At 37.3% G+C, this 26604-nt stretch overlaps 2 protein-coding genes and 1 pseudogene across 2 annotated transcripts; all 3 read right to left on the bottom strand.

Moving 5' to 3' along the window:
* Positions 1 to 538: 538 nt before the first annotated feature.
* On the bottom strand, positions 539 to 1721 carry LOC116192368 (defensin-like protein 19). The gene is made up of 2 exons (XM_031520905.1): positions 1369 to 1721; positions 539 to 1216 (listed from the first exon to the last, which is right to left on the bottom strand). The coding sequence occupies exons 1-2, from the start codon at positions 1445 to 1447 to the stop codon at positions 870 to 872; spliced, it is 426 nt and encodes a 141-aa protein (XP_031376765.1). The 5' UTR covers positions 1448 to 1721; the 3' UTR covers positions 539 to 869.
* A 3610-nt stretch (positions 1722 to 5331) lies between these two features.
* LOC116195473 lies at positions 5332 to 7547 on the bottom strand (annotated as a pseudogene).
* A 6906-nt stretch (positions 7548 to 14453) lies between these two features.
* On the bottom strand, positions 14454 to 16488 carry LOC116198094 (jasmonate O-methyltransferase). Its single transcript, XM_031528435.1, has 4 exons — positions 16311 to 16488; positions 15551 to 15955; positions 14994 to 15263; positions 14454 to 14865 (listed from the first exon to the last, which is right to left on the bottom strand). The coding sequence occupies exons 1-4, from the start codon at positions 16383 to 16385 to the stop codon at positions 14515 to 14517; spliced, it is 1101 nt and encodes a 366-aa protein (XP_031384295.1). The 5' UTR covers positions 16386 to 16488; the 3' UTR covers positions 14454 to 14514.
* Between the last annotated feature and the right edge of the window lie 10116 nt (positions 16489 to 26604).

Raw genomic sequence — 26604 nt, 5'->3', positions numbered from 1 at the left:
GATTGAAGACCACACTGCCATGGAACGTCCTGACTTGGCAACGTTTATGTACTGATGGATGGAACATGAAATGCTCGGGAATTTTACTGTCACGATTCATAGCGCCATCACCTTGCATTCTAGACTCTCTTCATTCTGTCGAATAATACTTAGCATGGCGTTGGAAAATGGTGGGAGTGAAAGCACTGAGAGCTCGTGTAGTTTGAATGTGTATAACAATGGAGCTTTGTCTAAGCTCTCTGATGTTGTGAAATCATGAGATTTCATAGGAACACTATCGGAAATTCGAGAAATCATTCTGTGCGCGTAGCTTTGCAAAGAAATGGATGCTGAAAGGCTTGAGCCGTCCAATCTGGACTTGTAATCACACGAACTAAACAGATTTCCTTTCACGAGCTGCTCCGCTTTGTTATATGTCTTGATTAGGGGAATTGTCGTAGTGCTTAATTATGGAAGATCGATGATGGCCAATATTTGGGTTGAAATCGGACATCTCAGGAATACTCACCGAGCTGTTGCATATCTGAACAGTCGCAACTTTTGAAACATGGGACTTATTACGAACTGATGGTAAACATTGCCAACAACAGAGGACGGCTTATTTAGGAATGCAGAGAAGTAGAGACCATATACAGTGATTTTGGTGGTCTTTCATCAGCAGTAATTAAAGAACATCTTCAATGGGATTTTGAGCCGGTCCAATCCGGTCCCAATTCAAGGCGCACCAATTAGGCGCTCTGACGCTGTCAGCTGGCGGAGTCTTGCAGCGCTTGGGACCCACCGTGCACTACACTTTATATATATATATATATATATATGTATGTATATAAGGATCCTTTGGCAGCGTTGCCAACGGCTCTTTTTTTTTTTTAAATAAGTCCTGGATCCTGCATAAAAATCATTTGGGACCAATAATGGGACCAATGGTCCCATCCATTGGAGTGTTGAGTTTCAAAATTTTCTTTATCCCAATTTTTGTGATGGGACGCGCACATGGTATCAGAGTAGATTCCCTGAATTTGGAACTCGTCTCCCTCCATCAGTGATGCTCTAAAGTAGCAGAAGCATGCGACTCCAGGGAACTTAGTGTGGCAAGCCCCATGAAGAGCACCTTCCCGTTCCCTGCACTGCCGATCGCAGTTGCCAGAATTCCCACAGAAACCCAACCACGTCGTGCTGAGCCTCTGACAGACTCTCGCTTCTGCTATTGGCATTTCTGTATCAGAAAGCCCATATTATATGTTAGGCACTTCAAGAAAAAGAACATAAATTGAAAGCCAATGTTTTGTCACAAGATGAACAGAAAAAGAATGGCCCGGGGTGCCTCGACATCGATGTTACAAATGCGTTCGCGATGGGACCCTATACCTGTAAATACTAAAAACAGAGACATCAGGAGCACAGGCACGAGAGAGCGAGTGAAGCTGTTAGCTAATTGCTTGGCCATTGAAATTTGGAGGAATAACTTCTCGGGTCGGGAATGGTTTTCGTTCTGCTATCTATCTGTTTATATACCCACACAAGTCACAACTATATGCGCATAAAAATTATATGTAGATATATGGATAAATATACATCTTAGCCAGCTGGGGCGAGTCACAATTATATGCGCATAAAAATTAATGATATATTTTCAGATGGACGTCTCTTCTTGTTCAAGATGTGTTTTAGTAAATCGGATAGTTTATCTTGGCGATGGTGAAGTCGGACAAATAAATTTAGACAATATAGATAAGAAAAGATGTTACTTAAATGATTTATCGATGAAAATAGATCATTACATTCAAATTAAGGAAAACAGTACAAACGCATAGCACAAACAAAACACATTCGAGAAAACACGAGATACGTGCGCAAACGAAAAACAACACCGAAAGACGGAACTCGCAATAGGAATAAATACAGAAACAAGTCGCGGGGCCAAATACATAAGACAAGTGCAAATGCTATGATCGTTGGGTGCGTCGCCTGGTACTGTCTTGTTGTAAGATCAAAGTCAACCCCACCATATATATTTCACTCATCTCGTATTTTTAAAGGGTAAATGAAATCATAAACTTTATGTTTTTCGAATTTTATTATAAAATTTTTTCTGTAAAAAGTACACAAACTATCGATTTATTATAGATTTTACCATGCCGTTACGATCTCCGTCAATTCTAACTTGACGCGGTGACATGTCACTGACAGTGACATGTAGCGTGCGGAGATTGGCGACGTAGGACCCACATAAATATTTTTTCAAAAAAAAAATCTGAAAAAAAAAAATTGCTCTCGCCAACCTCTTTCTCTTCTTTACACCATCACCATCCCCATCTTCACTTCTCTGCCCTCTGCCCTCAGACCGTAAGCCTCCTACCATCACTTCCGTTGCTCTGTTTGCTGTCTTGTCGCTGCTGTCCAACCTCCTCGAGTTTATGTGGGTCTTACATCGCTAATCTCCGCGTGCCACATGTCACCGTTAATGCTACGTCACCACGTCATGTTAGAATTGACAGAAATTTTAATAGCACGGTAAAATCTATAACCGATTGATAGTTTGTGTATATTTTACAGAAAAAAAAGTTTGTTATAAAATGTAGAAAATGTACAAAATTTGTGATTTTCTGTATCATTTACCCATTTTTAAAAGACATGCCAATGCCCTCCTTTTCTTTTCTAGAATTATTATATTTAGTAATTCATATTTTTCAAAAAAAATGCCTTTTATATATTATAATTATCAGAAAACTTTATTATTTAAAAAAACTAATTATGCTACCTACCTTGCCAATCGTAGCGAGCATAGTGATTCTTTCGCACGCGCGCGCGTATTCGATTTTCAGTTAGGTTTAAGATATAGAGACAAATATAGACAAAAGGAACAAGAAAAAAAAAAGACATTGCTTGCTGTGATGGTGCATTGCTTGCCAACGTCTTGTTACTGGACCAGACCTGATGTGATATTGCCCGCAACTATACAGATCGTATCAAGTAATATAGAAATGAGTAGAGTATAATTCCCATGGAGAATTGATCCATGGAATTTATGAGAGATGTAATTAAAGAAAGTAAATCTAACTAGCAAGATTACTACAGAGTTAATTGAAAAATCTATGTTCAGTAGACCTAGGGTCTCGATTCCCTTGATGTTCGTTAAATCCTTTTTTATATTCTCCTTCAAGGTTGTCAAAATCGTGATTCTATCTAGAATAGGTCGAGGGTCATGGAATCGTGAATCGTAGAATCGAATAGTGAATCGTAAAATTCTACCTGTAATTAAAAAAACAGTATATATATAAAAATATACACATCAAATCCCATGTCAGAAATAATTGAAGTTAACATCAAATGATAAATCTTATTGCCTCATACTCCGTTAATCAAAATCAGATGGTGCTTAGTTTTCACAAGAGAGCTCTCCTACTATAACAACCTCTAATAAAAATTGATATAGTACCGTGGTCATGGATTGCTTTTCCTCCCTAACTTTTTCTTGGTCTATCCCTTCTTGGAATCATTTTCACCTAAAAAAGTCGAAAAAAATTCAAGCCTAAATCATCTCAAACCAGACGGCAATCAAGAAGCGGCCGGAACTCAATTCGAATCAGTTCCAGAAACTTTCTAGGTCTCTATCACTTACAACCAAGAGGTAAGTTTCAAACTTTTCATAAAATAAGAGAACCAATAAGCAATATTGTTGCACAATAAGAGAGATGAGGAGGGAGAGAGAGAGGGTATACGACTTTGGGTTGAAATCAGAATTGTATAATCGGTGTCTACGATTCTGCGATTCGAATCGTGATTCAGCCACGATTCTACCTTCCCGATTCATGCCATAGAATCGGAATCGCTAGCTACTCTTTGAATCGTAGAATCGTAAGATTTTACGATTCGAATCGCGATTCTAACAATCATGCTTTCCTTCTCTTTTCTTTAAATGAACCAAGTATATTACCCCGAGATTCGACGTTCTTCCCTAAGTATCTCTCGAATTGCCTAGGCAAGATATCTCCTTAAACCAACTTCCTATATCTCCATGGATCTTGCAATTTATGGAGACTCATTAAGCAACAATCTCGATTTAGGGTGCCTAAGGCGAATTATTATAACTCTAACATGCGAAACAACCAAACTTTCTTGAGTAGTCGGAGTCGAACATAAGCTATTTCAATCCAGTCTAAATCCCTACTTACTCCATCAAGTTCGTATAAATTACCATATCAATATAGTTGGTGATCAAGCAACCATATCCATTAAGTACGGATAAGAAATAAATACCTCAATTCATTCATCAAAAAGATTAAGAGAGTATCAAGGGTTAATTATACATCAAGTTCATCGAAACCCTAGAACAAACTTAATTCATGGCCAAAATATACATCATCTCATAAACATTCGTCGGATAAACAAAAGGAAAATAAAGAGAAAAGTTCGAGTATTATCGGTTCTTGACTCCTAGCTCGACTCTTCTCCTTTATTGAAGTGAAGATGGCCTTGCTGCTCCCTTGTTAGCCCTCTTCCTCCCCTCCTCTTCTTATGAACAGGAGAAAAAAGAAAGAAGAAGAGATATGATGCATGATGATGTGAGTGATCCCCCTTCTCTCTATAAGCTTTATTTATATAAGATAACACAACTTAATTTTCTTGTCTTCACCCTTATTAATAAGGGCTTATCACGCGTGCAAGTTGAAAAAATTGATCTCTAAAAGAGCCTACAATTGTTGACTATCCAAAAGAAAGTCTGTGCTTGAGGGCAAAAGGGTGGTCATCCAGTGTTGCAACTTCCGGAAGCGAGTGTTGCGACATTGAGTCTACCGACTTCTTGTCCAGCTCCAACATTGCAACTCTGAAAAGCAGGTGTTGCAACATTGAACCTACTGCCCAATTCTCAAATCCGCACCTACCATTGCCAAAATGAGAGCAAATGAGAGCAAATGAGAGTCAAAATTACCAAAACACCAACAAAAGACTTAAACATCACCAGGTCATTATAATTGATATAAAAACTATCTAAAAACACTAATTTCATCGATGAATTAGCTGGATTCATGCACAAGGAGGGATAATAAACACTCAAAGACCGAGAGTTATCAAGGCGCTTCCCATATATATAACCTATATGTTCTTAATATAACATCAATTCCGTTCTTACCATTTTTATTTTTTAATTTTAGTATACAAGCTTTTCTTCTCGATGTGCACCACCCCGTATTGGAATTGTATAACGAATCCGACTATTGATAAATTTTAGTATCTTTTTATTTGTAGCATAGAAATTTTTGTATTTTTTCCGGTGAAATGTTCCCTATTTGTTGTCGAATCCACTTACAGTAGTAATACTCTAATAAGTTAGATTTCAAATAGCTATAGGTAAAATCCGCCTACATACATGAATTATGGTTTGTCAACAGTATGACATCTCGAACATCCGAATCAACTAGCCACTGTGTAACTTTGTCGCTGGAATGGAATGTCACAATCCTATCCGACATCCTTGTTGGCTAATTTTGAAAATGTGGTCAATGAAGGCATTCGTGTTGGTCTCAGATGAACCCCCTTCCCTCCCTGAAATCTGGCATATTTCCTGAAGCTGCTTAGCTCTTCTCCTCATTTCCTTGCTCTCGACGTTCTGCGGATCCATAAACCTGCACACCAGGTCGGCGATACTTTGCCTCGTCTTGTCCCTCACCCTCCACCCGATCTTGCAGTCCTCGACCACTAGCTTACTATTTGGGATCTGATCCATTACAAAAGGGAAGGTGAGAAAGGGAACACCCGAACTAATACCTTCTTTGATGGAGTTCCATCCACAATGAGTCCAAAACCCCCCCACTGAAGTATGTGACAACACCTTCAGTTGGTCACACCATGGAACCACCATCCCCAGCTCGCCGCTCGACTCCTTCACCCTCGGAGATTCTTCCCGTGCCACCCACAAGAACCGAACTTGGCTCTCACGCAACCCTGCTGCAAGTTCATCCATTTCCTCACCTGAAGCTGAAAGGAAGCTGCCATGAGAGACATACAACACCGAATCTCCCGGTTGCTTGTCTAACCACTGCATATAATCCATCCCAGCATTGTCTCTTCCTCGTTTCAAGCAAGGTATGGCAGGGCCGATGCTGTAGATGGGGAAGGAGAACTCTGCTTTCAGAGCATCGATCGCCTGTCTTTCGAGCTCATAGACCGAAGGGAATAAGATACACTGCGCCTTTGTCACCCATGTAAGCATCTCCTGGATTCTTTGTAGAACCTGCTCGCTCCGTGATTTGGGAAAGTCTGCTACAAGAGCTGAAGGAATTCCAGGAATGTGATCTACGCACTCCTCTCGATTTTCTATGCACGCATTCATGTCAAAAAATAAAATAAATAATATATTAATTATCCAAAGGTAAAAAAACTGATTGTATCATACAACTGGTTGCATCATAGACTTTCCCAATGAAATGCAGTTCTTACATCAATGGCATATGCCTATGAGATTCTTTCCTAACTTTTGCAGTTCCAACCGGGACTAGGAGGAATATGAATGATGCATTGAAGTACTAGGGAGACCTATATATTATTATGCAAAACATTATGAAATTTAGTGTTTATAAGGGATTGGATTATCCATGCAAAAGGATGCAAATTCTTCGTGGCAGATGATTCTCTTCCAATGATACCCGCTCTGAACAAAAGCCGGAGAGGTCTACTGTGCTTCTCCTAATCTCTAGTGGTCTTATCAGTGATTTCTTGGCAAACCTAAAACTCTGATGAAAATAGTGCAGAGCGCAATATATAGGCAACGGCTTACATAAACACAAACATCCAATCCGTACCTAGAGAACCCAAGAGGAAGTGCCTTTCGTTTAGCCGACCAAGCTGGAGCTGGTGAAAGAAAGAGAAGGTCACCGCTGACATGGGCCAGAGTAAGGCCACCGGTACATTCCTCCGGTTGCCTAATTCGACCACCCAAAACAAGTAAGTGTCGGCCATGATGACGGCTGGGGGATAAGAAGCCGATCCAGGAGCTCCTCAAAGGGAGCTGCCATCCTGGTTGCCATAGCCTCTATGAAGGCTGGCATGTTCGTAGCACGGACCCTCTCCGATGGTATGACATTGGGTATCGTGTCGAAGACGATATTGGAAGGCTTAGGCTCATCTCGGATGAAACCGAGCCACTCCTCAGTGACCACAAATGTGACGAGGATGCTGGGCACCTTGGAAGCCAGTGTCTTGCAAAGGTTTATCATGGGGTTGATGTGGCCTCGGCCTGGGTAAGGGATTGCCAACAAATGGCAAGTTCCAGCTTCCATCAAAATCAAAAGGCTGATCTAAACTGGATGGGATTGAGCGGGAGGGGATGTTGAGCCAGGGGGACACTTACAATCTGTTCAAGATGCAGCTGTCTTCTATTTTATGTTTCGGAAAACCAAAAGAGCCATTACCGATAATTCAAACTATAATACAGCCGGCCGACCCAGGACTAGACTACTTGGTGATCAGTTTCTAGATGTATAAGAATGGAGCCTTATCTAGACTATTTGGTGATGGTTTAAAGAAGAGGAAGAGGATGGTGGGAGCAATTTTTTTTTTTCAGATTTATTTTTTTGAAAAATATTTATGTGGGTCCTACGTTGCCAAATCTCCGCGTGCCACATGTCACCGTCAATGCCATGTCACCACGTCAGGTTAGAATTGATGGAGATTGTAACGGCATAGTAAAATCTATAACAGATCGATATCCGTGTATTTTTTATAGAAAAAAAAGTTAGTAATAAAACGTAAAAAAAAAGTCCATGTCATTTATCCATTTTTAAAAGACATGCCAATGCCCTCCTTTTCTTTTCTAGAATTATTATATTTAGTAATTCATATTTTTCAAAAAACTGCCGTTTATATATTATAATTATCGGAAAACTTTATTATTTAAAAAAACTAATTCTGATACCTACCTTGCCAGTCGCGGCGAGCGTAGTGATTCTTTCGCACGTGCTTGTGTATTCTATTTTCAGTTAGGTTTTAGATATAGAGATAAATATAGACTAAAAGAAAAAGAAAAAAAGAAGAAGAAGACATTGCTTGCTGGGATGGTTGGATGCATTGCTTGCCAACGTCTTGTTATTGGACCAGACCTAATGTGGATATTCTCGATATCACAAACCCGCAAGTACACGGATCGTATCAAGTAATATAGAAATGAGTAGAGTATCGTTCTCATGGAGAATTGATCCAAAATTATCGCTAAGCACTAAAATTAACACGTGTAATAGAAGTCAAGCAAATCGGTAATTATGAGAGATGTAATTGAAGAAAGTAAATCTAACTAGCAAGGTTACTACATAGTTAATTGAAAAATCTATGTTTAGAATATCTTGGGTCTCGATTCCCTTGATGTTCATTAAATCCCTTTTTATACTCTCCTTCTCTTTTCTTTTAAATGAACCGAGTATATTACCCTGAGATTCGACGTTCTTCCCTAAGTATCTCTCGAATTGCCTAGGCAAGATATCTCATTAAACCAACTTCCTATATCTCTATGGATATTGCCATTTATGGAGACTTATTAAGAAACAATCTCGATTTAGGGTGCCTAAGGCAAACTAGTATATCTCTATCTAACACGTGAAACAACCCGACTTTCTTGAGTAGTCGGAATCGAACATAGGCTATTTCAATCCTGTCTAAATCCCTACTTACTCCATCGATTCGTATAGATTACCATATCAATATAGTTGGTGATCAAGCAACCATATGCATTAAGTATGGATACAAAATAAATACCTCGATTCATTCATCAAAAAGATTAAGAGAGTATCAAGGGTTAACTATACATCAAGTTCATCGAACCTCTAGAACTGAAAGGGAGCGTGTCGGAATTCCTCTGCATTGGTGTTATGAGAAAGCTAGCGATGGGATGACCCTGTACCTGTCAATACTGAACACAGAGACATCACGAGGACGACGAGGGAGTGAATGAAGCTGTTAGCTGATTGCCTGGCCATGGAAGGAGTTCTTCTCGGGCTGGAGATGGTGCATCGCTCTGCCTTCTGTCTATATATATATACATGCACATTTATGCCATAATATATGTCACGAAATATATACGTACATAAGCAAGTGGATTGATCAACTATCTTCCTTCTCTACTTCAAAAGTCAGAATGAACGGCTGCATGGCCCGATCCTGACAAGAAAATATTAGGTGAGTAATACACAGTCACTTGGTTGTTTAAAACTCCATCCTTGAATGACACGTATCCCACTATATAACTCTCTTTCTTTCTTATTTTACACTTGTCATTCATGAATGGAGTTTTACATAACTAAGTGATTGTGTATTGCTCATCCAATATTTTCTCGTTCCCGACGTATGGATTAATTTGGGTTTGGTCGTATGCAGCTCTGCATGTTTGAATGTGGAGATATGAGCGTTGACTGGATCAAAAAAGCCTCTATGGATGTGATTAAGCTTAACTATGTATGTCTTACTAAGGAGGATAGACATGGCACTGCATGCAATTCAACTCTTTCTGACTAGCCTTTTGCCATGGCATATATATGGAGTGAAAAGGAATGCTGCCATGGAGCGTAGTGAATTCTGATGAGGTCGAGTCTGGTTAAACATGGATTCAATTTGGGAAAATGCAATTGCCCAAAATTTATTACATCGGGTTTACGCTTCATCCAGTGTATCACAGCTTAGAATGAGACACACATGGAGTAAAGCTTAGAAGTTTGAAACCATGTGTACCATATATATTCATTGACGAAAGAAAATTTGCTAAATTATATGGGTGAATGTCGAGCAGCTTGGACAATATCATAGGCAGTGCTTATATAAATAGCACAAAGATGGATCAAATCTTGGCTGTAAACAGAATTCTATACTGTTCCAAAGGCAAAGGCTTAGATAGGAGATGGATCAAATCTTGGCCCAAGGCCCCTTCCATTTTGTATCAGATATGGATTTTCGTTTTATCGATGTCTATGTCGAATGCTGAGACTGCTTGAGTTTAATGGCCACTTTCACTGAGGATCCTAGCAGCCCGCGAAAGGTCTGATTGAGGCGTTGGTTGGTAGCTGCTAGGTGCTTAATGTCAGGGTGCTCTATTCACTTATTTTTATGTTATAGTTTGCCTTGAGGGATCCCTCCAATTTATTTATGTAATGTTTCGTTGAGCTTTCTCTACTCGATACTTCAGTAATGACAACAATCTCATTACTTGCCGAGGAAAAAGGAAAAAAAAAAGAAAAAAAAAAAGGAGAGTTCCCATATAGGATGAAAATTTGGAAAAAAAAAATAGTTAGAAAAAGAAAAGGAATATTGATAATAAATCAATTGGGGTGTGCTGGGCCTTAAGTTAACTTCCAAGGTGAAGAGGTTCTTCATCCCTCTTGATTGGCCCATCTGAGATAGGACTGAGCCCGTGCAAGTCAAGCACAATAAGAGAAATTCAACAAAATCTAGATTTTGTCTTACAATGCAACTAATTCGCAAAAACCAGGGAACATCGAAATCTTTGATTCCTTCTTTAATACAAGATAGTAGATACTGCACCTTGATAAATAATTCGAAACATAATCAACCTGAAGATTATACCTAGAGACACGGACAACTACTGAGGTTCTTCTATGAGCATTATTTCATTCGATACGATATGAAAGTATATTGTATGTAATTTTATCCAGAGTTTTGAGACAATTCGAAAATGTTTATCTATAAGCAGCTGGAACTTTATAGGTTTTGCCCGACTGATGCACAGTGAGGTGGTCCGTTTTCACAACTCAAATATAATATACGTCTATTCCAACGAAACGGTATAAGAAAAACCACAAACATTCGATTTTACGAGGGCCTTAACGCAACAAGGGGGAACAAAAGATTGTTTTTTTTTTTGGGTGAATTATTTAGGCTTATATTTGTATTCATTGCCACTTGCTGGGATCACATGCAGTGGTATTTTAGCTGGGGGTATTGCTGCATTACAGCTCGTAGGTTACGGGGAAAATCAATCATTGCATGAAATTATTTCCCTGAATATAACATATGATCTGCTTTTCTGCACATTTCCATCTTCCTGACGGTTGATTTGCCCATATAAACCCAACTTCCGTATTCTTCGCGTCACTCAACCCAATCTGCATGCAAGTTTCAACTTAACCTGTCTAATTAGTCCGAAAAATTATGCGGCCGAAGTTGCTATACAAACATCACGTATTTGATGTTGCGATTAGTTTTTGTCTTTCTTGTATACTTATCGAGTTTCGGTATTCCTACCTTGAGAAAATCTATAGTGATGGAGCTGCACGAGTATTTCAGCACTTCCAAGGCCGACGAAGTCCGGGCCATGCGTAGGCAACACAGCATCCATAACCTCAAGACATTCATGCACGTATCAGAATTCGTCCTCGGGCTCATGATTCTACTTACGTGGAACTCCACCGGCCTTGCAGTGGCAGTCGGAGCCACCGGCAATTGCCTCTGCCATGTGAGCAGCCTCTTCGGCCGCCCGATCTCTGTTTTCCTCATTAGCAATGGGATCGTTGCGGCAGTGTCTGTTCTCTCCAGCGGGAAGGGGCCCGACAAAATTGGCGATTGCTCTGACCTCTACGATGATGAGTACGTGTCTCACGGGGGACATCCCGCCGGAGGCGTCTCTCCGTTGCCACCGGAGGTAGACGTATATCATTCTGCTCCGGCGGAGAGGCAGGCTGTCCTGTTGTCACAGCAGGCCCAACAGGGTCCCGTGTGCCAGGATACGGAACGTACAGTTGTTACGGTCGGGGAGGTGGAGCAAGTGGAACCAGCCAATGTAGGAGAGCCACGTGGAGGCTGTCGGAATGGGAGGGTGATGATTGTTGCAAAAAGGCAGCTAGCGTGCGAGAAGAACCGAAAAGAGGCCGGAGGAGCAGAATCAGCGGATCTATGGAGGACCTAAGCACCGAGGAGTTCAATCTGACTGTGGAGAAGTACATTGCGAAGACTAGGCGGTTATTGCATAAGGAGCCATTGGACGATTTCTTGAAAGATCTGAGTTGCAAGGCGATCACTCGTCAAGATCATGAGATGTTTTCGGCCCATCATTAAAATCTTATGGCGCAACCTTATTAGGTCGGGAAAAAGAGAAGAGTGGCAATATGTACAGCCACCTGATTTCTTAGGATTGATTCGAGTATATATTTGTTACTTGAGTTATTACCTATTCGATCATACATTCTAGATTTTTTATTTAAATATTTTTCATGGTAAGGTATTTATATAAAAAAAAATTATTCGGAACGAAATTAAGATGATATCACGGAATGGTCACTTAATTTGGACTTGTGTAATTATCACGCTTTTGCTGCTAATGGACATTGGTACTAATCCAAGATAAAAAGATGAGAAGATTATCTATAGTAATCATACTAACCACTTACAATACCATGAAGTCATAATCTCAACAATATTCAATGTTGTTCATTTCAAGAGAGTGCTCGGAGCCTTACCAAAGAAAAAAAGAAAAAAAGTGCCTGCCACCAGGGAGATTTTAATGTATACGTATGTCCAATTTTCAAGAGTACTTGGCTAGTCTCTATTCCCCCACACCACCCGCATCCCCCCGGGGCCTCCTTTTTCCGTTAATGAATTGCTAGTCTCCAGTAGAATTATCTCAAATGAGAGCTCTCTCTTCCTATCCAAACTAATTAATTTCTTTCCTTTTCTCTCTGTTTTTTTTTTCTTTTTATGTCAAAGAAGAGTTTTACTAAATAAGAGTTTTACTTCTAGTGATTCCAGTAGAATTTCTTTTTTTTCCTATTTAATTTTCTTTGAGCGCTTATAGAAAGACTCTATAAAGTTTTACTGTTCCCTTTGATTTGGCTATGGCCTAAGGCCTCTCCTTCCAACATCACTTATCTAAAAGTTTACGACTCGTTATTGTTTCATGGGGGAACAAAAAGTAAATGGGTAAACTTGGATGGATTTGATATCAAGTCACGTTATCTTCAACGCGAGAACAATAGTTGTTTCTTTCTAGAATTTTTATTTTTATTTTTGAATAAGTTTCTTTCTAGAGTACTTAAATTAGAAATATATATAGCAAGGCAATAAATTAAATGTTCTCAACTTGACCAGGACTTTATAGTCATTGATAATAACATGTTAGGCCACAGAAAATGAGATTCAGTTAAGTGATACTAACCATTTATTCAAAAATGAAATTTATATTCACCCCAAAAAAAAATTATTGGATTATGTAACCGAAAAAGTTATTATTATTGGATTATTGACTACACCCTGACAGCTCAAGAAGGTTTGATTTGGGCTTTCTTAATAGGGCTCATCCTGTGGCCCGGCAAATAATAGATTCGCGTGGCCCACATTACATATTTTCCTCGTCTCAGCAGCAAGCTGAAGGGAGGTGTGCTCAGGCTAAAACCAAATTATCGGTGCTGATATTTTTTTTTTATTATAATGGAGGTCCAAAGTCTAAGTATAAAAAAGGAAAAACAAAATGATAAACATAAGAAAGGTTTCACTAGTGAAGATCAAATCCGAATCCTCTTAATTCCGAACGGATGACTTGTGTGTATTACATTCTAAGGACCCTTCCTCATCAATTCACTAAGGCTACGTTTGATGTCGGGTTATGAATTGGGATAAGGTCAGAATGGGATGAATTTTTTTTTTTTAAATGGATATTCAAGTCCCAATCTATTGTTGGAGTATGGGAAAATTTGAGTTAAGAAAGGGAAATGATCTATATGTACCCCAACAAAAACAAAAAAGACCTATATGTCCTATATTAATATTTTTTTAAACGAAAATAATTTTCAAAATTAAAAAAAAAAAAAAAAAAAGAAGCCTACAGAGACGAAGAACAGAGTTTAGGTATATCTTAATTTCAATCCTAATTCGGTCGGCATCAAATGTGTGATTAGGATTTTAGAAATTACACCCGACCTCTTATATGGCCTACCAAACATAGCCTAAGCTGCCTTCCTCATTAGTTCTGTTATAGATAGCGTAGGGCTTGCAATTTGTATTGACATGTGATCTCGACTCGTCTTAGTTCCAAATAGTGTCACATGTTCCCAATTTTAGTATATCGATAGAGCAAGATCAACATAAATGTGTGTGTGCGCACAAGCGCGCTTGTGTAAGTGTGTATCGAAAAAGGATCGCAGTAACTGATTCGTACCATGCCGCATCTTGATTCCAGCTAATTATCGAATGTAAGACTAGCCATCCTGGAAATTCAATGATCAAGTTATGTTTCAAGTACGGATGGGGTCTTTCATATGAAGTTTCACTTTTAATACAACATTGATACTTTCATATTCTCTCTCTTTTTTCGCATTTTGAAGCATAAATAACAGTAAAATGCAGCAAATAAAATCTCATTAGAACCTTTTGATTTGTTGAGAAATAAGTTAAATGACCATTGCATGTTCCATAACGATTTTCTTCTGATCGATGACAATCGGGGTCTCGTGAACCACTCATATCATAAACAATTAACATTTCCATTTTTATTTGTCGCTTCCACGAACAAAATCCAATCAATTAATCCTTTCTTATCAAAGAAACAACCACACACAAATTCTCCGTCTTGTTCTTGTTCGAATACCAATCCTCAATGAGTTTCTCGTACCTATCGAACAGGTCGTCCATCACGTGTCTACCGAAATGGGATGCCAACATTGACTCGGTCACTGCCCTCACCATCTTCCCAACCCGCTCTCCATGGGACATGCCATGCACGTCTTTGAAGCCCCCGTCCCATCCGTTTCTGAAACTCTCCATGCGATCAATCATGAACGATCCCTGGCTCTGTATCTCGAGTGCGAGCTCATCGATGCTCGGAGCATAGTAGGGCACATTGAACAAGTCGACCTTCCCTTCTTCCACCAAGCCCTTCAAAAGTCATGTTAGAAGTCAATGTGGAACTTATTTCTTGCTCGACCAACATGTTTGATTTTATCCTATACATTCGTCGTTGCAATTATTAAACTGATTACATTGCATAAAATATTAATCATTACCTCGTTGACCAGGCTCACGAGGGCCTGTGAGAGGAGTTCCCAAAGATTGGCACTCTCAGTGGTGGGATCGAATGAGCTCCTCCCCATCAGAGACAGCACCATTCTTCCACCAGCGACCATTTCCTCGGACCTCGACTCCAAGAACAGCCTCATGTCCTTCCTGAATTGCTCCAAATAGGCTTCGAACACATTACTCAGGCTGCTCTTTGATATGTAAACCTTCCCTTTGTTCATCGTCAGGCCGTCTTTACTCTCTAGACCAGGCGGAGCCTGCCGATTATTGAATAGCACATTTATCACAAAAAATTTGTAGTCGGTCGATGTATGTGTCCGAGTACATGTGAACATGTTCCTACGCATCTTTATATTGCCTTTTGACAGTTACAGCTGCCGAGGAACTTCTGGCAAGAGAACAATTACATGCATGGGCAAACCATGTACTGAACTAGATGCATGCATGAATAAATTTATATATAATAATTCTTAAAACAGTGTAAAACCGATGTATTTTTGCTTGATCTTATGGGCAACACATATCAGACGACAGAACCGATCACCTGAGAGAGCCAGTGAAGACTAGAGGAAGCATGCATAAAGTCCATACTTCTGCTCGGGAATAGCCGCCCATAGAACGAGCCTGGCACGCCCGAGATGAAGCAGGGCCCAAACCCTGCACCCTTCTTGACCCTAAGCTTTCGGCAGAACTCCGGCAGCGAACTGAATATGTTGTTGAAGTCGTTGCTCGGGAGATCATTCAGGGACACCCTCAGCTCAGGTGATCGACACCCCAGATCGTTGCATTTGCCATGCACGATGTCAATGATTTGGGAGATCAGTGATAGGGTGTTAGGCCCCGAAGAACAACCCAGGTCCGCTATCCCGAGGCTGCTGGGGATGTTAGTGCAAAGGATCTTGAGGATAGCTTCTTCAACTATTGGCTTTGCCGTGGCTATGATCTCGCTCTACACAATGTTTTGAAAATAAAACAAATTTAATAAATGCTCATTATTTGCATTAAACGTCACGTAACATGTTTAACGATGTTGAAGTTACATAGATTAGGAGAACACTTGACAATGAATAATTATGTGCAGTCGAGGTGCAAAATCTTATGCACAACAGAAAGGGAAACTACGTTGCCCCCGATATAGCACATGTTCTTTTATAATGTATATGTATCATCGGAAACATATGTCAATCATCAATTTCCTTGTATTAGACTCATCGGCCTCCTTTATGAACTGGTAAAAAAAAAGAAGGAGAAAGAAATATATCAATCGATATGCTGTTCTGAGTGAATAATAACTAGATTAATACCTGAACAGTGCAGTTCATCGCATAGCTGGTCTCTCCAACACCTTTGTTCATATGAAGTATCTCTAGCACTCCCATGTCTCTGATTCTCTCTCTCTCTCTCTCTCTCTTGTCTCTTCTAATTCTAGATTAATTAGCTCTTGTCTAAGCTTCTGTAGTGTAATGTCTCAGTGACAATTAAAAATGGTGGAGGGTGATGGGATTTTATAGCGCAGACATGTCGAGGACAGGAGAAGCTAGGCTAGCAGAGAATTTAGCGGAGATAATAGGAGAAAATTATTGGGTGAGTATTACACAGTTACATGACTGTGTAAAATTCAATTAATAACTGTCACATGTAAAAAATGAAATTATAGTTCATAAAAATTATCTTTTTACTTCCACATGTATCGGTGGTAAATTGAGTATTATACAGTTAGGCGTTACTGTGTAATATTCACTGAATATTTTATACGTTAAATATTGTTGGATTTACAGTACACTATAATTTTCCACCGCATAAATCCCATGCAACATACGAAAAGCAGGAATATATCTGGCCATCCAGGACTTAGCCATCTCATTCAGTCCCCACATGTCCATAACGTCGAATTATTGATCTAGTAATTCTGGTAACGCCATAGACGGTTTGCCTAGTCGAAATCCTGCTGAGTTTTTGTTGGAACTAACTCCATGCAATGCGATAAATAACGGAGGACCGGTTCAAGGGGTGAACAAGTCCAGGCACAAAATGTCGCTGACATCGGCCAGTCATCTGTTGGATTGGATACATGTTACATAATAAAAAAAAACGAGAAAATATTCAATCAGTATTAAGAACCAATTAAAATGCTTGTAAGTGGAAATCTGTGAGCTCACTGCGGGGTCAGTTTTCCACTTTCAAGCATTTTCATTGGGTGATACACATCCAAGTAGATGAGCAATACTCATCCAATATTTACTTGAAAAAACTATAATGATTTGTTGAGTAAATTTTGAACCACGCGAGGGATCCAAGTGAATAAGTAATACTCACCCAATATTTACTCGAAAAAATTATAATGATTTACTAAGTAAATTTTGAGCCAGGCGAGGGAGAGAGTTTTTCATCGCCAAGCTACCTTGGAGGTCTACGATGACAAACTAGAAGGTGATCAAATGTATTAAATTTTAAACTTGAACTGGTGTGAGTTTACACGAGAGCATATAGGTATGATACATTTTGATACTTACTAAATTTCATTTGGTTTATACTTATTTAGGCATATTTTCATCTAAAAGTTCAAATTGATAGTTTGCTGGACTCAAACCCTTCATATAAACTCAGGATTCTCTTTTCATCCATCGATGTGGGACAAGTGTTAGCGTGCACAGGCGCATGAAAACATGTCTTCGATGTCATATTAAATTTTAAATTTGGATGCTGTGAGTCTACATAGGCGCATGAAAATATAATTCGTTCTGATACAATCATAAATTCTAGAATAATATGTAGGCAACTTGGTTAGGATAAAAAGGAAACAAGCTTCAAAGGAACAATTCTAAGCTAAGAAAGAAATCCGATAATGCCTAAACTAGCTAATATACAATTAATATCGTACAATGAAATTTCCTTGAGATCCTGTATCCCGTAATAAAATGTGAGGATGATATGGTCACCAATCACGATATCCGTATAGCTGGCAGAAATGTCATGCATAATTTTTTCAGTATGAACCCTGATATCTAGAAGTCCAATTGGATCCCCACTAATTTAGTAGAGTCGGGTCAGCCCACTAAGGGGTAAAGCTCTCACAACGTCAATTTTTAGCATTCACAATAACCCGAATCCGAAACCTTACTTAAGTGAAACAAGCGCTGAACCGCTTGAATCAACCCACGTTACTAACATCAGTTATAATTTTAACTATGACATATTGATAACCTTAAATTGGTCACGTGTGAGAAAGACTTGACAGGCCGATAGAGATGATAATTAGCGACCTCTATTGCCTCCTCTTCTCAGACGAGCGGAAAAAAAGTTGAACATTTTCCTTCTTTGGCATGTCAGGCCTTCCTAAGTAACTTAAGAATGTTTGGTTCACATAATCAACTTGAGAATATATTTTCTTATATATATATATATATATATATATATATATGTCGTCAAATATGGTTTCTAAATGGATAACCGAAAAAAAAAAAAAGGTTTATAAAAGGGATGGGGCTCCAAACTTGATAAGTATGAGACTATATTATTCTACTCCCGCATCAAGCTAGCTCGGGGAAATGGGACGGAGCGACGCCTTATTGAGTAATGCTTGTATAGCATTCCCGGTCATGACTGGACGGCGGCAGCACGTTGTCACGCTTATTAGAAAGGGAATATATATACGTGTGGAAGCCATTGCAATTCTTTTCCTTCATGGAGTCCAATACCTATGCTCAGTTTGCCTGGATTAGATCTCTTTCTGGTGATGTCGTGAACATCCATAACTTGTTTATGTATTTCATGGCATACCGCCTCTGCCGCTTGTCCTCCATTTGAGCCCTCAACTATTAGCTCGTATACGAATCAATATGCACGATGCTCGTATATATGTTCATATCATATATGAACGGTCACTTTGCCCTGAGAACTAAGACTTCCGTGTATGGAAGTGCGTCGAATTTCAAACCGACATTGAATTTCTAATTGTACTGTAAATGGGCCACAGCCACTTGATACTTGCAGGGAGAAATGTCCACACAGATGTGACAAGGTTAAGGATATAGAGTCGCCCCACAGCCTTAGCTTACATACGTATATAGTTTAAGGTACCACACAAGAAGTTGGACCGACGTCTATCGGACGTCAATCTCATAGCACATAAAACAAAGTGTGATCGATTAACGCCAGTGTTTCTCACTATAAGGATATATTCACAGAAATAGTACTGTGCAGTTCGAGTTTGATCGAGATGGTGGACCTGTATATCTTTGCACTCTAGCGGAAGCATCTAAGTACTCGAAATTTTGAGACATATAACTAAAATGTATGTATAATATACTCATGAATTTGCTTGTAAAAATTTCAAATAATTTACTTATAACATGAGTAAATTATGTAGATAAAAAGTAAACTATTTTAAATCAAATAATTTCCTGTAAAAAATACAAGCAATTAACTTGCAATACGTACGAGACATCTGAGTACTATTTATTGAGGGAAAAAAAGTACTATTTAGCAAAACTTTATGGAGAGCTGGTCCATCGTCCATGCAAGGAAAGGCGAAAAAGACAAAAGGAAAACCCCAAAAATCGGCACTTAATTAGGGCTTCAATAATGCACACACAATATTATTATTATTATTATTATTATTTTCCTAAATAATGCACTCGCAATATATATCTTCTTATACAACGTTAGCCATGAAAGTCCTTCTGGGACAGAACCAAATTCGACATCGACAGTTCAGCTCTGGGTTTGTCGTTACACCCTTTGGGTGGGAATCGAACCAGGCATGTTTTACACTTCTTTCTCATTTTGACAATCGCTAGTGAAAAGCCCACGTTTGGCTATGAATCACGTATATCTTTTCTGGCTTAAATTTGTTTACGTAATATCCATAAAGTATCTAATATTTCAAAATAATTATATATTACGATAAATTTACGGTATCATTTGTATGTCACATCATGTGCTGTTCACTGTCAAATATATATTTTCCACATTAAAAAGGTGGTGGTCTTCTGCTTTTACTAAATTCAAACTCCTTTGACACATCATTTATAGCATCGAATCTTAACTTTATATAGGTAAGTTTTATGGAGATTATGTTCATATAGGGCACAATATATTATATATGTGTACATAATATTAGGATGAAAGTGAAACTACCGTGGTTTCACCGGAAAATATATATATTGAATAAGAAATTCTAAATTTGATGTCCACCAATAAAATTCATTGTGCCCCTTTATTTCTTTTTCGCTATCTAGCCCTTTATCATTTATGGACTTCATTTGAAAGAAAAACCGAAAGATGATTAAAAGGAATAGAAACACTTTTCAGATTTTTTCCTTATTTATTTAATGATACCTCTCTCTAAATTGTCCTCTCTTTTTTTTGGTAAGTGAGAAGAGTGGAGAGCATGAAACCTTAAAATATATATTTTTATTATGTATTCCCATTAGGATGATGTGACTAAAAGAGGGTTACTGATCGGTTCTACGATCAAATCAGTTTTTTTAAATTATTAGGCGAGAGCGTGCATCATGCACTATATCTTGCTAGTGATTCTAAAATTTAAAAATTCCGCTAAAATCAGTTGAGCATAAAACATCTCGCTAACGATTCTGGCATTAATCATGGGCACGGAGGAAATGTGTATTATCAAAGGTATAAGCAAGATGCTCTAGTGACCGGTACAGTGGGCATAGGAAAGGCCTCCTGCACGAGCATTGGTGCTTATCCAATCGCTCTGTTACGTGTTTAAAATTGATGTAGGAGTGTCTTCGGTAGTTTATTGGTAAAGTGATTATTAGCAATCTCCATTCCCACCAAAGTGAGAATCCATGTTCTCATCATCCGGTGAAAATTTATATCACCACTCATGTGAGAATGTGAATGTGAGAATATATATTATCATGACCCAATCAAACGTGAGAATTTGGTAAATTCTAAGAAAATAATTCACATTTCTAAAAATGTGGATAGATTTTTACGTACCAAACGCACTCTAATGATCATAGAAAGTCGGAATTGATCACTTCTAAGGAGGACATATAATAGATTTTTATCATGAGATCGTGGAGATTAGGAATCCACGGAGTTTAGTCAATTTTTATTTTTATATCTGTTATAAAATTGTGGCTGTCCTCTCTTACCTCGTACATTGTTTGTCCCTATGATGGTTGGTGACCGCCATTTGTACCGCACTCATCATCAATCAAAAAGCCTACAGAGAAAAAGATGTTTTCCGGCGAACTGTGTATTCCACGTATATATTGCCTTTTCACGAGATCTTCTGTCGAACAGTAGTTCTTGGTGCCGTCCTTGCGTTGCTGCTTGACTTTGAAGTTTGAACATCGAGATAGAAAAAAACGTGCCCAAATTATTTATATTTATATTTATGTTTGTTTATTTATTTACTTATTTATTTATTTATTTATTTATTTATTTGTGAATGGGAGGCCGGTTTCTTTCCTTATATATATATATTTTTTTTTTGCCATCAGTTTTTTGCTTTTTGTTGATGCTGATTTGGAGTTTAGAAAATAATTACAGATTGAATTAGGGCAGAAAAAGAAGAAGTCTATAGTATTGTTAAAGATATGTCTTTTTTTTTTCTTTTTTTCTTTTTTTGTTACCAGGAAGGCACACGGGTCTAGTTAAATAAAATAAAAATTCTAAAAATCAAATAAAGGGGCACGATTAGTTTCACCTAGGTATCGAACCTGAAATCTCTTTGTTACAAGGTAAGAGTGTACGACACTGCGCTATATTCTCTTTGATTATATTTAGTTTATTAAGAAATAGAATATCTCAAAATAAAATCAGTTAAACATATTATATCTTTAAAATTTTTTGAACCCGATTTAGTTATTATTTGGTACATATCTTCCAATATTTGTTTACAGAGAGTTCTCTTTATTTGAAATTTTTTGAACCCAATTTATTTGGTATCTTCCAATATTCAATTCAATGATCAGGCAGAACAAGAACTCCCATTCACAAATAAAGAGATACCAACCAAGGTATACAATGAAAAAAAAATTAATTAATTATCTAACGGTCAAAGTGCTGGGAGACAAAAAAGAAAAAGATCGAAGTGATTGCATATTACATTGATTGTATACTAGATTTTTTTCAAATAAACAGGGAATATTGATTATCTAAGGGTCATGTTCTTGAAGTTCTTTCCAGTGGTCTTGGTCATTTGTTGCTCAGTGATATTTTGGGAGTTCATTTCTTTGTCTTTGTATCGTTTAATTTAATGTAACTTTGGTTTCGACCCATTTTCGATCGAAAAATAAAAAATTAAGAAGAGGAAGAGGAAGGAGTTTGGGGACTGAGCTGCTCGTATTATCTATTATTATGCCATGCTCTTGCCTTATTGGGCCACACATATGGGCCTGAACATGGGCTGTTTATGGTCCATGTTCTGTTTAGAGGATAAAAAAACGTGGCCCAACTTCGACAACAGTCAACTTGATAATGCGGAAAAGTGACAAATCGGAACTGAAAGTCTACACTTGTCCGGGGATGGAGTCAGAAATTTCATGGGGACAATCTTGATGTACGATACTTATGTTTGCTGAATAAGAATGACACAATAAATTTAACATATTTAAGAAGGAATATATATATCAATTCTCGATGAATTTTATGAGCAAGAATTTCTACAATAGAAAAGTAAATTTTTTTTCGCTATTTAAAAGTTTTCAACTTTTTAAAAACGCGGAGGTGGCAATGATAAATCTTTATCAATAATCAAAATTCAACCTTATTATGTGTTATCACATTCATTTTTAGCTTAAAAACTTCTACCCACTTAATTAATTAAAATTTGCAAATTTAGGGGGCAATCCCTCTCCCCTCTCAGGGAAAAGTGCACGTGATGATTGACAATCACGAGTAGTTATTTTAGTGATCGACCACAGAGTAAAAACAGGAAAAGAGAAGTGAACAATCAACTCTAATCAAATATCAACTAAATCTATTTATTTTAGCGTATATACTGATATTCGAAATTCTAACAAGTTTCGACTAATTCAATTTGAATTAAGTCGGCTCATTAAATGATAAAATTCTCCAAATCAAATATTATATTTTATTTAAGAGGAACAATCGGAAAATCCCATGAAAAGTGAAGTTCTCCCAATTAAGAATTTTCTTTATTACAAAACTCGAATCCAAGATATTATTTAAGAGGAACAACCGTCAAACCACATGAATCAACTGTTATTGATAAATATCAAGTAAAACAACTACAAATAACTAGGCAATTGACGTGCGTTCTGCGCAAACTAGTGTTAAAAATTATCAGTTAAAAAATTGTGTTAATTTTTAATTTTTTTTCAACTGTTTCCCTTATTAATCAGCTTCTTACCTCGTGAAATTATTAGTTAAAAATGTTTGTTGATTTTTAATTTTTCCAACTTTTTACCTTGTTGATCAACTCTTTAAATGCTTCTTAATATTTTTTTTTATCTACTTTCCTTCGGAATTTCTATGAGACTGGCATTTATAAAGATTTAAAAAAAATTCCAAAGGTCATCTAAACTAAATTGGTTAGATTTTACTTCTTTCTTTAATAATTTAAAACGTGTCATATCCATTTTAAGCCAAAATATTATTCATTAATTGGTTAAGATACGAAGAGTTACTCAATATAAGGCCTCATTTATCTTACGTGGCACAATTTGGAGATTTGTTCCGACTTTTGTATATTTTATATGGATAGATAGATTTGACCTAACAATAACAGCAGCAGTAATAATAATAATAATCTCCCCAATAATTATCCCATTTGGCTTAATAATTATTATTTACATCTTATTTGACTTAATCATAATAATAATAAATACAGATAATAATCATCGTAGAAGAAGTTATGAAAATGTTAAGTATAAGAAGAGCTAGTGAATAAGAAACAAACTTTTGACAAAAAAAATAGCATACAATAAGGAATGCCTCATCAATAATAAATTTATAGACGCAAGGGTATGCGCAAGCTGTTAATAAAATTAATATTATATATTCTTTCATTATAATTTCTATAAAAATGATTTTTTATTTATTTTACTTATGCATAGCAATTTTACGCATGCGTATCTACTTCCTCGAAGTGTTGAGAGATCTCAATACTCAACTCACTCTAATTGGAAGAATAAAAAGATAAAACAACTCTCTCTATTTCAAAAATCCCTCAAAGAATATTATTAATTCATTCATTACAACAAGAAATAACAATGAATAATATACTAAACTCCATGTATTATACTATTATATCTTCTCTAAAAAAAATAAAGTTCATCTGCTGTCCGAACTAAACATTTGGTCTGTAGTCGATAGGCGGCCTTATGAATCCAAGATAACAACTTTGTGATTTCTATTGAAGGTAGTTGAGGAAGAACTAGTATACTCAAATTTCCTTCATGTTAGAGACCGTAGAGCCAAAAAAAAAAGTTCTTTCTGCACAACTCTGTATTAAGCTTTTAATAATAAAATTCCATCTATTATAAATGTAATTATAAATATAGGGCTTATGATTTTTCATGGATTTACGTCATTTAGATCTAACTGAGGTGGAAATACGGCAACACGCCAAGTGTCACGTATTTATAGGTCGTGACTTAAAAAGTCTTACAACCAGAGTCATGCTTTGTTATACGTGATCCATCCTAGGACGTTGTTTCGATTTTTATTATTTTATATAGATATATAGATTAAGTTTTGTGTAATCCACCCACCTGCATGTTACGTTACGTGAGTTACAGCCATCATTTTTTTTTAATGGGGTCTATGGAAAATAATTTATCACCAAACAAGAATGTTCCAGATTCTTAATGAGAATAAACGATCATGTCTTTCACCAAGAAAACAATGACGACATCTCCGAGGCACAATGGGCCCACTGTAATATATACTATATAGAGACCCTTATAGTCGCGCTTTTTTTTTTAATTACGCTTATTAGATATATATTGATTAATAGGAGCCACTAATCTATCTATGTATATGCAGTAATTTAAAATACCTTTACGAGAGCCCCATTCAAGCGATGAAAAACTTCCAAAAGTTTCTAATTCGAGCAATAAGGAGCTTCTAAAAGCGATGATGAGCTTTTAAAAGTTCTCAATTCAAGCGATGAAAAGTTTCCAAAAATAATTCCTTAGCTCACGATTAATTTCCAATTTACGTTCTTTATTAATATATAGATAGACGTTATTAGATGATTTTACATTTTCTCAAGTATCAATTTCTTGAAAATCCAAATAGTCTCATCAAACAATGAAATAAATGTGATGCAAGCTATCAGATTATTATATTTCTAATTTATATCACATAAAATATTAATTAAAATTTATAAATAGAAAAACTCTTAATAATGCTCGGGTAAGCGGACTAGTATGAGATTAAAATGATAAAATCACTTAGAAAAACTAGCTTTTTTAGTGTGAATTCTGATATCTGCAAGGCCAATTGAGCATCGATTAATTCAGTCGAGCATGATTAGCTCACTAAGAGATAAAACTCTCACGGTATGAATTTTTTAAATTCATAAGAACTCAAATTCGAGACTTTACTTAAACGGAATAAACACCAAATTGTTTGAACCAACTCATGTTAATACTTAATCTCAAGGGATTTGGCCTAGTGGTTAATGTGCACTCAAGTTTGCACCGAGACTCGGGTTCGAATCCCCTTGAGGCCACCGGAGCGCCTTTGGCGTAATTACCCGCTCCGTGCGCCGCCGGGGGTTCACGGAGTCTCGGGGATTAGTCGGGCGAAACCCGGATACCCCGGGTTAGCAAAAAAAAAACTCATGTTAATACTTAAAAAACTAGCTACTAATCTTATTTTCTATTCTCCCTCTCCGTCCTCCTCTCTCTCCACTGACCTCTCTATTACACGTCCTTTATTCTTTCTCCAATATATAATTATCAATTTATTTGTTATTTATTTACTTCTTTCTTTCTCTCCCGTTGTTTATCACTCACCTCTTTTAATTACAACCTGATTAACATTGCCAATGAGTTAAGGTATTACCTTGTTCAACTATAAAAGAGCAATAGAAAAATATCAATTTCATATTAACAAAATAAATTAAGGGTTAAAGTAAGTGATTAGGACATGCGTGCGCTTTGTGAGTAGTTCACAATATCATATGTTCGAATCCCCCCTTGCCTGCCTAGGCCTTGATGAAGTCACCCATACACGTGTTTGCATAAGGACTTATATGGATCAATGAGCTCGTCAGGTATCCATGAGTATTAGGAGAATAAACTTTTCGTTATAAATAATAATAATTTTTACTCTGATCATTTCGCATGCAGTGAGGATATAGTTCTGGTGTTTTATTGATTGGGCTCATGGTGCTCCGGGACTATGATAAGCTATATGAATCCTCTCCCCTCAAATGGCTTCTTCATTTTCGGGGCTAATTTTCAAATGGCCCAGTCTCAACATACATATCTTTGGTTAAATCTAATCTCAGTTGTAAACTTTGATAGATCATCTCAATTTGCCTAAAGCACGTAATTGTTAGCTGCTTGGGTTTGAATTTTTGTTAGTTTTGTCCATGTGAAATAGATCCACAGAACTTATGCATGTACTTCAAAATATATATAT

Source organism: Punica granatum, chromosome 1 (genome assembly GCF_007655135.1).
Source record: "Punica granatum isolate Tunisia-2019 chromosome 1, ASM765513v2, whole genome shotgun sequence".
Classification (NCBI taxonomy): Eukaryota; Viridiplantae; Streptophyta; class Magnoliopsida; order Myrtales; family Lythraceae; genus Punica; species Punica granatum.
This window is presented reverse-complemented; position numbering and strand designations above follow the sequence as displayed.

Coding starts and splice junctions, on each gene's coding strand:
- LOC116192368 (XM_031520905.1), bottom strand. CDS start 1,447: ATGGCCAAGCAATTAGCTAACAGCTTCACTCGCTCTCTCGTGCCTGTG. Junction 1,217..1,368: donor TCTGTTTTTAGTATTTACAG/GTATAGGGTCCC, acceptor TTTCTGATACAG/AAATGCCAATAGCAGAAGCG.
- LOC116198094 (XM_031528435.1), bottom strand. CDS start 16,385: ATGGGAGTGCTAGAGATACTTCATATGAACAAAGGTGTTGGAGAGACC. Junction 15,956..16,310: donor CGATGAACTGCACTGTTCAG/GTATTAATCTAG, acceptor AACATTGTGTAG/AGCGAGATCATAGCCACGGC. Junction 15,264..15,550: donor GTCTTCACTGGCTCTCTCAG/GTGATCGGTTCT, acceptor AATAATCGGCAG/GCTCCGCCTGGTCTAGAGAG.